The sequence below is a fragment of the Sinocyclocheilus anshuiensis genome, unplaced genomic scaffold (genome assembly GCF_001515605.1).
Source record: "Sinocyclocheilus anshuiensis isolate Anshui unplaced genomic scaffold, SAMN03320099.WGS_v1.1 scaffold389, whole genome shotgun sequence".
In the NCBI taxonomy this organism is placed as follows: domain Eukaryota; kingdom Metazoa; phylum Chordata; class Actinopteri; order Cypriniformes; family Cyprinidae; genus Sinocyclocheilus; species Sinocyclocheilus anshuiensis.
In genome coordinates this window covers 862,667-874,780 of record NW_015536494.1, presented here as the reverse complement: position 1 = coordinate 874,780, position 12,114 = coordinate 862,667, and the positions used below count along the sequence as shown (strand labels likewise).

Genomic DNA, 12,114 nt, shown 5'->3' with positions numbered 1-12,114 from the left:
TCATAAAAAAAGATGCCATTAAACAAATATTAAAAAATATACTGTTTTTATGTTGTTTGTTCATCAATTTGAAGATTGAATGTGAAATTATTGCAATATATGAGTATATTTAAAAACTTTAATGTTAGGTGGGATTAATCGCGATTAATTTCAGAAAAATGTGCGATTCATTCGTTTTTTATTTTAATCAATTGACAGCACTAATATATATATATATATACATATATATATATATGACCACTGACCACATATATATATATATATATGACCAATGACCACAACTCAAAAGCCTAAATATTACTTTTTAAACTATATAAATTTATTTTGCTCATTCAACACAGTAATATTCAAGGTTCATTGAACTGTTCTGACAAATCACAGGGGGTTATTACCACAGCTCAGGACCCACTTCAAAAGTCATCTGAATTACACACCAAATTAGCCCATTGAAAATGAATGCCCTCACACTGTGTTCTGCAGTGTAACTAGATTAATGTTGCATTGGCTGTGTAAAGGGCTTTGGCTCCTACAACACTGGTGTAAGGTGTTTCTTTCTACATATCCCGCTGCATTGACCTTCTAATCAGTTATTAACAAAAGATGCATTGGATTCAGCTTCACATATGAGCTCCCGGCAGGGAGTAGTTCATTTGAGGCAATGTGTTTTTGTTCCAGTGATTATTGCATGTCTATTTTTTGAGATAATGTGCTTCATGTCCTTCATATGCAGGCCATGAGATGATTGATGCATTATTGCATCACACTTATAGACAGCCATTCAAATTTGGTCATGCATTAGTCATTTTTGTAAGACAAATTTCAACTGCATATAATTCTTTACATTATGGTGTAAGTTTTTACCTTTGCTCCGTTTCTGTGGTGGGCTTTTAGGATGAGCTTATATTTCTGTGTTTCAGGCCTCATGGTGTCCAAGGAGAGGCAGAAGTCTCACAAGTTTCTGTGTCTGCGGGTTGGCAAGGCCATGAAGAAGACGTTTGTGTCCAACGCCAGTGCCTCCATGCAGCAGTATGCACAGCGTGACCGTAAACATGAGTACTGGTTTGCTGTTCCCCAGGAGAGGTGAGTCTGACATGTGGAATCAAACTAATCCACAGTTTGTGTCCATTATTTGTATAAAACCTGGTCCATTTTGCACTTTATTTTGGCTGAGCCACTCACTTAGATTTACATTACATATTAGTAAAATTACTCCTTTTTATCTATCCATCCATCTATAATGTTTTTTAAGTCTAGTTTTTTTATTTTATTCTTTTATTTTATTTAGGCTTTTTCTTTATGTAAAATAATTTTATGTATTATATTATTTGTTAATTTTATTTTTACAAAATATATAATTTCTTCTTCCCTTAGTCATCTTATTATTATCATTATTATTATTAAGGGTTGAAATGTGACCTATTTATATTTTTGTCAGATTCACACAAAACGCATTTCTCTATGAAATTACACAGCATAATTCAATTTCTAATTCAATTTTGTGAGAAGTCACTTTCATTTTTAATGATAATTGATGTAAATTTAACATGGTCTTATTATGCGATCAGCTCTCTAGTACTGAAACAGTACTGTCTTTGTCTTATTTCATCTACCCTCTGATTCAACACAAGCGTTCAGTGTTCTTCATCCCACTGGAGCTTATTCTGTCTGTTATCACTGTGTGAGATGAGTCACAGATATTTTTTAGGAAACACTTGCTGCGCTAAATCAGAATGAGAGAGTCAGAATAGATTCGTTTTGACATAGTCTGCAAGTTAGGAAAAGAACTCCAGACATGCTGTAGTACTGTACTGCAGAAGCACTGCAGAGCTCTGTGGCCAAACTGCTGTCTGTTGTTGTCACTGAGACATGGCCGGGCCCGGCTACATGACCTAGTTGGGTGGCGACCCGGATGATCAGTGTAAAGTATCATGACAATAGTGCATGAGCAGGGCCTGACAGGCGAGACTTTGAAGCTCACGCTGCCTGTCGCGTCCTGATGCAAGTCACACTGAGTTTTCCATGGCTTTGCCTGTTTAAAAACAAAAGTTACATGCACTACCATTTGGGTTCAGCGAGAACACATTAAATTGGTCAAAAAGTGACAGTACAGACATTTATAATGTTACTAAAGATTTCCATTTCAAATTAATGCTGTTCTTTTGAACTTTCAATTCAGCAATAGGAATATTAAGCTGTTATGCTACATTATAATGTTGTAACTATTTTCAACACTGAAAATAACAAGAAATGGTTCTTAAGCAGCAAATCAGCATATCCAAATGATTTCTGAAGGATCATGTGAAACTGAAGACTGGAGTAATGATGCTGAAAATTCAGCTTTGCCACCACAGGAATAAATTACATTTTTAAATATATTAGAAAAGAAAACTTCTTTTAAGTTGTAATAATATTTTGCAGTGTTACTTTTTACTGTATTTTTGATCAAATAAATGCAACTATGGTGAACATAATAGACTTCTTTTAAAAACATTTTAAAAAATAATAATCGCCAACCCCAAACTTTGAATGGTTGTGTACTTTATTACAGATACCTCATTTTTTATTTAAAAAATATATATTAATGCAATAAATGAAAAAGGTCAAATCAAATTCAGATGCACAGTATTGCCACTATTTTCATGCTGTAAAACTGAAACTTCTAAACAAATCAGAATGGAACACATTTGATCAGACATGTTTGTTTATTAAATATTCTTTATATTTGGATTATTCTTTAAGCTACCAATAAGAATGTAACTCATTTAACGTATGTAACCATGTCTAAATCCATTCCACAGAATTCCTATATTTTCCCTAAAATCAGAGCAAAAAATGTGGAAAAATTCAGCATATTCCATCTGGCTCATAAGCAATTTAAAAATGGCATATAATATAATTTTTAACGGTGTGTTTGTCATTGTTTCTGTAGGTCAGACCACCTGTACGTTTTCTTCATCCAGTGGAGCTCGGATGTTTTTGGGGATGGGGTAGGAAGCATCAGCCGTGATCCTGGCTTCATCGTGGTGAAGAAAATCGAGGAGTCAGAGGCAAACGAGGAGCAGCAAACTGTAGAAAATTCAGAGTGGGAGGTACGGCCCATCCAGCTCACATGTTTGGATTGATACTATATCTGTGATTTATGCTTGTGTCTGTATTCTATGTGTGCTTTATTCTATATGCACTGTATTTGATTCAGATATTTCTCTTTATTGTATTTGCACCTGTCTGTGTCTTTATTGTCTGTTTCTATGTTCCAGGTTTTTTGAAGTGTCTTTATTGTGTTCCCCGCACTTCATACACCTTCATGCACCAGTCATACGTTGTTGTCAGAGCTGTATTCAATTTTGCTGAATGTTTCTCAGACTGGGTTGTTTTGCACTTGGTCAATAAGTTTCTTGTGAAACCAAGATGCATTGTGCACTGTGAGCTTGCAGCTGGTGTTTTGCATGAGTGTGCAGTTGTTTCATTATTTTATTTGTTTTGTTTTTTCAAGAAAGAGGCACATGTATGCAGTTTTATGCATGCATGAATCCCTCAGTCGTGTCTAAAAAGGCATGGTTTAGCCCGACTATGTCATGCCTGAATGAGATACAAGCAAATCATGCCTATAGGTGCAAGTGTTGCATGATGTTTCTTTTATAAAGCTCAGTTTGAATGTTTTACTGTTTGGATAATAGGAAACATTACCACCTGATATTTCCCTGCATGTTATTCTGTTCTGGTAGCCGTATTGAAACCAATCTGTGGCACTGAGAAACCGATACTACGACTGCGGCGGCATTTAAATTTGACTTTAAATTAATGATGTAGGGAACAAAATAGACTGATTTGTTATTCTGAAACTGGAAGATCTTTGCAAAGCCACATGATCTTTTGATATGAATAAGTAAAATTAACTTCTCTGATAATGACCACAGGGGTGGCGTGAGTCATGAACTCAACTGGATATTGTGACCTTCAGAATACTCGGGGTCAATTGTAACACTAAGCAAGCTAGAGTGTTGACACTTGTTTAGCACATGCTCACTTGTTTTACTTTGTGAAACTGATTTTTAGGCATAAAAGTTGCATTTCGAATGTCCCGTATTTTTCTCTGCTGTCTGAAATTGTGATGCTTGTAAATGAAAAAATTGTTTGACTGTTAAACATTAACAGATAGGGGAAAAAGTAGGCAGCCAGGATATTTAATGTTCGTAGTTAGTGACATTTGAAACGTGACCAGGGTGTTTCAGTTTGGTTGTTCTACTCCCAAAAAAGGACTTTTTTAGTTTATTGATAAGGGGACTAAATACAGGCCTGCCTGCCTGTTTGGGTTCTAAACTTTAACAGGTTGGGGGTGTTAACTTATGCAATGAACATTGTTTCATTAAAATATCTACTTGAAGGCGTCTTTAACAGAGATGCACTGAAACCAATCTGGGGTCATCAGGTGCTGTTGCCATTAAAGCAAAAAAGAGAGGCATACTTTTAAGCTTTTCGCTCAATTTATGTTGATAATATAATTTGTAATGCAATATGTATATATTTGTTGCATGAAAATAACCATTTTCACTAGTGTTCTCACAATTTTATTTCTATTTATTACTTTAAATAAGTATAAGCACTTTTTTTTGCTTTAAACATCATTCCTGACAGCTAAAAGAATTAGTATCATTTAAAAGTGAAAATTGTCAAGAACGCTATTAAATTATCATTTGAGGTGTCCTCTTATTTGATTTACATCGATTAGTATAATTTTTAAAGTGTTAAAGTGCCCCTATTATGCAATTTTTAAGGTTCCTGATGTTGTTTTGGGAGTCCCCTACAACAGGTTTACATGCATGCAAGGTCAAAAAACACTTTAGTTTTCTCATAATATACATTTAATTTCACCGCATTTCTCAATGATTCGTAAACTGTTCATACGAAGCAGTTGATTCAGTCTCTCTAAACCCCTCCTTTACGTGAGCCTACTCTGCTCTGATTGGTCAGTCGGCCCAGTCCTTTGTTATTGGTCGACCAGGTACAGCGCATGTCAGAAACGAAACACCCATTGCCATAACTGAATGACAGCTCCGGAGAGAAAGATAGTATCGATTTTATCTTATAAATTCGAGCCCGTGTCTGATGATGAAACGTCTAGTTGATCAACCAGACACTGATTCGCAAGCACGACTGGAGTAGGATGTTTCTCAGTGGTAAGCGTCAACTTAGTTTGTGGTATTTATAAGATGTGATTGCAGCATCATTGTTATAATTTGAAGAGTTCATTTGCAAAAACCGATAAACGCCACTTTAAAAAAAAAAAGAGCTGATTGCCGTGCATTATTCTCCACATATAGCACGATCTGAACCCTAAACACGTTTTGTCAAAAAAGCCGGTTTTGTCCACTTTCAAGGCATCGCGAGTTCACGTTTTACTGCAGAAGCCGACAAGCGCCCTTGTTGTTTTTGTACAGAAGCCGATAAGTCCATTTTAGCGAATCAGCGCACTGTATTCAGGTCAGGTGACAAGGCTACTTTCACTTTGAAAAGACATGCTAGCTGAGAGGAGTTTCGTCAAAGCTGACTAAAAGTGATCGAGGATGGATAATTTCGACGAACTTGATTAACCTGTGAAATCTTCAGGGCAAAAAAAGAAAATAAAAGCTGAAACGTTTTCGCGGAACCTTGCAAAAGCAGCGCATTACAATGGTGAGGGAAAAGCTTCGTGTATTGCGTGTAATCACATCCATACAGTTTATGATCACAACAACAACGTTTGTCAGGCATCTGCACTGTCGTCTGAGGAGATTACAAAGATTAAACGAGTGTTTTTTTAAACTCTAAAACATGAAATGTGGAGTTATCTGCTTTTGACAAAGAACGACTGTTGGAGTTGTCTGCTTTTGCTATAAAACAAACTTTTAATATGTAAAAAAAAAAACATACTTTAAATGAACTTTCATTTTGTAAATTACCTATATTTAAGTTATTATTACTTAATCAAAACAACCCAACTGCAGTTTGATTGATATTACTTGGAATGTGCAATAAAAAAACGTGATTTCTGAGAAAAAAAAATTAAAATGGAGTTATCAGTTTTTGCAAACGAACTCTTCATTTATTTAGGTGCATGTGTGGGAACTGTATAAGAATGCCTAGCAAAGGTGAAAACCACTGCTGCTATACGTTTCTGCATTAGTTGAGTATTAGACGCATCTTTTCTAAAGAATTAAGTGTATTTTGAACTCCCTGAGATTAGAGAAGCAGTCGTCAGTAAAATTACGGGAACACAAAAAAGATTGGGTATTGTACTGTTGTGGTATCGTTGAAAAACTGAATGTCAGTTACTGATTCTTTGCAGCCTCATCATTCGGAAGTGAAAATAAAAAATTTATTTTCACAGCGTAGGACACAGCGTCTTCTCAACATGATGTTAACCACATGGAAATGCTACACTATTTGAGGGCGGGTCAAATTGTTCACAGGCAGCCAACGTAGAACATGTGTTACCCAGTGACGTGTAGCCGTCACGGAAGTGGGAAGTGAGACGACTCGATGTTTAGGCTGTTCAGAGTCGATTTTTTTTTTGAGAGAGAGACAATAACTTTATTTACCGTGAACTGTCGGCTTCATAACTTTGCAGATAGTTTACATTCACATACAGCTACATTATTATGAAAGGCAATATTCGAAATGGCATAATAGGGGCACATTAACATTGCCTGTGGCAATTATAATACTCTGACTTCTTGTGTTACACTTAATATTAATTCTCAGTGTAAATATTTTATTTGCATTATTGTTGCCACATATGTATGTTTCTTATATTTCTTAAAAAATGTCAGGTAGATTTAAAGTAGTTTGTGAGTTACTGAATAAAATGTGAAAAGTGTTACACTGATAGCACACACACATTACGGAGACGTCTATTTGACGTCTGCATTTACATCTGCAAGATGTATTTGCTCATCTGCAAATACGTCTATAGGATGTTTCCTATCAGATGACAACCCAATTGCTGGGTTTGTCCCTATTTTACCCAGCACTGGGTTGTATTTAACCCAGCATTTTTTAGAGTGTATGTAAAACTGACATCTTAGAGACGTCTATCAGATGTTTGTACACAGCAGATGCTTTCCAGATGAAGTGATCTTTAACAGACATCTTGCAGACGGACGTGTGCTATCTGGGTACAGTTTCCCTGGTTACTCCCGGTTAAGTCACTTTGAACTAAAGCATGTACTGAATGAATTTACTTACTATGAGTATTGAAAAATGTGATCAGACATCTGGTATTATATTGCCTCAAGTTTGCTACTTTGTTGTTTCTCAAAACATAGTGAACAGCCTACCTAGAGAACATTGTGGGCATCATGCCCAAAAATGCTGTCTAGGTAGGCAGCTCACTAGGTTATTTAGTGTTTGAGTGTTTGAGTTTGGTTGTTCTACTCCCAAAAAGCAGTTTAATAGTACAAGCATGTTTAGTCCAGATAAAGAACATGCGTGCATTTAACTCTGAACGAGTCTTCATCGACAGCCTTGAATTTCTTAGTGTCCGTTTTGATCCCTCCTCGTTATTACCTCAATCATTTGACTCATTCGCAAGCATTGTTGATCTAACTATTTAGAGGTCGCGTTTAGGTGCGATTGTTCCTTTAAAAGCGCTAAAGCATTTCGTACAGGAGGCGGGGCGTATTGTAACAGAGCCAATCAGAGGCCGAGTTCTTCCATTTGGTCCGATGTCATTGGCTCACGTAGGTGTCTGTCAGTATCTTGCCGTTGTGTTTATGTCCGAATATGGCATGTTGTCGGTCGGCGGAAAGAAGTCTGAATGTGACAGGCAGTGATATTATGTTCTCCAAGCGGGTGAAGGAAGGAAAACCTCTGACTCCTAAGTACACTTATGTATGTAAACACAAGTGTTGAGTGAATGCGTTCGCTGAAGCGTATGTGAGCGGGCTGTTGAAATATTAGCGTATAATATCTGGCTGTGTTGATTGACACTGGCTGTCTGATGGGTTTGTGTTGCTGCTTTTGAAGTAAAAGTGAGACATGAAAGTTTGCTGATGCTATTGCTGTTGATCTGTGATGCTGGAGCTTAATAAATCCTCATAAAGAGTGTGTGTGTGTGTGTGTGTGTGTGTGTGTGTGTGTGTGAATCAGTGAATGTCTCACCTGAGACGATATGCATTTTTTATGAATGGTCTAGTTTACCTTCCTCCTTGTACATTATTGAGGGCTGTAAAGTGGCAACTTATCGGCTAAAACTTTTATTTACCGTCATGGAGTAGAATGTCCGCAGTCTCGGTCATTTCCCTTTTACTGTCGACAAGTCAGTGTTGTTGCAGGACTTTAAAGGGATAGTTTGCCAAAAAAAATAAAAATAAATAAATATATAAAAGTCGTCATTTACTCTCCGTCATGACATTCCAAATTCCAAACCCGTATGACTCACCTTCTTGCGTGAAACACGAAAGAGAACATGTTAAGTGAACGTCCTAGTCGCTGTGTTTCTATATAATGAAGATAAATAGTGTAATAAACCTCAATAATAAAAACCTTCCACAATAGTAACTGGACATAAGCTTAAAAACGGACGCAAAAAAGCTAGACATGCATTCTTGAGTGATTCATTCTTGTGACTCGGATCTTTTCAATGAATCGGGTGTTCTATTTCACAAAACAAGTCTGATCCGTGAACGATTTCAACTCAATAATGTTTAAATTAACGACTTATGGTTATTACGTGAAAGTATGGCTTCAGAAGACTTTTACTGTATTGTATTGTTCATAATACTTTTGTTGTACTTTTTGTCACTTTGAAACTTGACAGCCCTAGTGTCCATTCACTTTCATTACACTGAAAAGAGTTGGCTTGGGTATTCATCAGAAATGAATCTTTCCATAGAAGAAAGACATACAGGTTGAGTACGAACTTGTACTAGCATGGGTAAATGACAAAAGTTTAGTTTTTGGTGAACTATGTTTTCATGTGGTAGTAGGTCATGTGTTTAATGTGTTATCAAACATGTCACATAGGTGTGGCAACCAACACGCTGTTAAAATATGTGTGACAGGTAAGGACTGATATTTACATAAGAATAAATGCAGTAAAAATTTCAAAGGTAGCTGAAGGTAGTTTTCTTGCATAATGGCTAAGATGTGAGTTTGATTTTATTAAAGTGGTAGGATGGAGGATGTTGAACATGAGGGTGAGTAAATAATAGCGGAATATTTAGTTTTTTTAGTTGAGTGTTTGTGATTTCTATGTGGCTTTGCTATGGCTTATGTTAGCTATTATGAATATGGTTCTCATATCTGTCTGCAGAGCTTTGTGCAAAACAATTCACACAATCATGCAAAACGCGCTGTGTTGTCTGCTCACATTTGTACTATAGCTTCACATATATAATGACATGATCTAGGCTTTCAATCTTAAAATCATCTCTTCCATATCTCATAAAGACAATCATTCCTAGCTGCAATTTTAGTAGTTAACATCTTGTATTAAAAGAGTCCCAAACTGCACATTCTTGTCCATATTTTGGCCTCATCCTGTTGTCCTGCTCAGCGGTGTGGTTGTGTCCCCTTGTGTCTGGAGCAGGTAGTGTCATGGACTGAGTACCACCGCCGGATCGATGCGTTAAACAGTGAAGATCTGCGCTCCCTATGCAAACGCCTCCAGGTGCACAAAATCTGTAGAACCCTGCAGATGTAGCTCTAGGATTTGTAGATTGCACTTGCCTTGCTGATGAATGTTTATGCTGAAAATTCCATAATTTCCTATATAAAGTGTAGCCCTTAAAGTGATATATATAGTAACAGTATTACTCTTCAAAAGTTAGGGGTCAGTAATATATTTTGTAAAGAATTGAATGCATTTATTAATCAAGGATGCATTCTGTTGATCAAACGTGTAAAATTATAATGTTACAAAAGATTTCCATTTCAAATAAATAATTGATTCATTGAAAAATCCTGAAAAAAATGTATAGTAGTTTAAAAAAAATATTAAGCAGCACAGCTGTTTTCAACTTTGATAATAATAAAACAAAATTCTTGAGCACTGAATCAGCATATTAGAATGATTTCTGAAGGATAATGTGACAGAAGACTGGAGTAATGATGCTGAAAATTCAGCTTTGCATCACAGGAATAAATTATATTTTAAAATATATTAAAATAGAAAACTTTTTTTTTTTCAATTGTAATAATATTTCACAATATTGCAATTTTTACTGTATTTTTTATCAAATAAATGCAGCCTTGCTGAGCATAAGATACTTCTTTTTAAAAAAGTAAAAATCTTGCCCGCCCCAAACTTTGAGTGGTGGTGTATATATCCCTGCAAAATTACTGATTAAAAGGACTGTTCATGGAAATTCCAAGCAGTTGTATCCCCTTAGGACCTGAATGAAATTAGGAATTTTCTGGAAGCCATGCCTGAGAAAGTGGGTTGTATTTCCATGTCTAGAATGTTCTGAGGTTCAGGCGGGTGTTTGGGTCGAGGCCTGCATTGACTGCTGCCCGGTTATTTGTTGTAAACAATTAATGTAATTGAAGCACGGCCAGTGTAACCTGAGTGTGTTCAGGCCAAAAAAGGGAATGTTAACTGTCTGTGGCACTACATTGTAAAATAACACCACAGGTCCTGATGTAACAGGCTTTAGAGAAGTGCTTCAGAAACCAGATTCGACATTGGACGTCAAAAGTGGCGATCCAACTTAGCACTAAAATTGCTTATGAAAGTTAACAAAAATGTCCTTACATTACATTTATGCATTTAGCAGATGCTTCTATCCAATGCAACTTACACTGCATTAAGTTCATGCATTCTCTTTTCTAGGAATTGAACTCATTAACTTGTGTTGCTAACACCATGCATAATGTTTGAGCAACAAGAATCCTTGATCTCATAAAATGAAGTTTATTAATATAACCATTAACTGCATTGTCAGAACAACAAGCTTAATTATTAACATGACAAGCTGAATTGGAAAACTTGACAGTTTCTACTGGTTGAGAGCCACTGATTTTGGGAAATAATGCACAAGAAGTATTTTTTATTAATTTAATAAAGTATCCCATATAGCCTAGCCAAAACATTTCCTGCGGGATTAGTTTGTCTTCTCAGGTTAGTTTGTCCCCATAGGTGAATTCCACCAGAGATAAATCAGCTCAACTCCTGCTCAAGTTGAATTTACATGTTAATCTATGCAGCCTCACTTCCACAAATGTTTTGAACACCAAATCCCTGCTGCGAGAGTTTATAGGTCAATTTCAAGGAAGATCTACAGTCATTCTTTGTTATAGTCTCTGGTTTATGTGGCTTAAATCAGAATGTCACTAGATAGCTTGCTAATGGCGTCTTCTGTCTTTAGATCACCACGAAGGAGGATGTAAACTCCAAACATGGCACGTCCATCACCGCCAGCCTGGAGCCAGAGACTTTTAAGCCCAACCTGAACGAACCCAGTGACCTTCTGGAGGCCGAGCCGATCGAGAAGGTAAGCGTGCAGACGCGGCAGTGAAATAAATCTGCCCACTGCTCCGGGCTTTACAGTGTTTCATCGATCCGCTGGTCCAAAAATAGGTAGCCCTCCTCACTGTTCACCGGTTATTGATTCTCAGACATGTTAACAGACAGATTTATTCACACTCGTCATGTTATGGCCAAGGGCATAGGAATGATTTGAAAAGTGAAGATGACTGTTCTTGACCCATAAATGATTACTCACCCTCGTGTCATTCGAAACTGATATGATTTTCTTTCTTCCATTAACCTGAGCAGAATGTTCATGCTTACTATTTTCCATTTAAGAAAAATGTGCCCTTTAGGCTTTAAGCTGTAGTATCCCTAAAGATACAAGTTTTGCTAATTAAAAAAAAATTATATATATATATATTTCTAAATATATAAATATATATATACTTTTCCAGGTTTTAAGTGCTATAATCAGGTCCAAGGTGTATCTACCAACCAAGGAAACGTGAAAAAGATTAACCCAGTAACTTTGTTTTGGGAAGCCTTTCTCTGCAAGCGTCTGAGAAAACAAGCACTTCTGATTTCGCTCCCTTGGTGACGTGGATGTGTGCTCTCAGAAAACCGTATATCAGAAGTTTAAACTCATATGGTTTAAAACACATGAC

The 12,114-nt window shown here is 36.5% G+C and overlaps 1 protein-coding gene across 1 annotated transcript in view; it reads left to right on the top strand.

The window, feature by feature from the left end:
• LOC107686353 (oxidation resistance protein 1) overlaps positions 1-12,114 on the top strand; it is a 103,559-nt gene that overhangs the window by 85,267 nt on the left and 6,178 nt on the right. The window contains exons 9-12 of the mRNA XM_016483323.1: positions 918-1,080; positions 2,930-3,089; positions 9,569-9,649; positions 11,346-11,471. Coding sequence (XP_016338809.1) covers positions 918-1,080; positions 2,930-3,089; positions 9,569-9,649; positions 11,346-11,471 — 530 coding nt within the window. The remainder of the gene's footprint in view (positions 1-917; positions 1,081-2,929; positions 3,090-9,568; positions 9,650-11,345; positions 11,472-12,114) is intronic.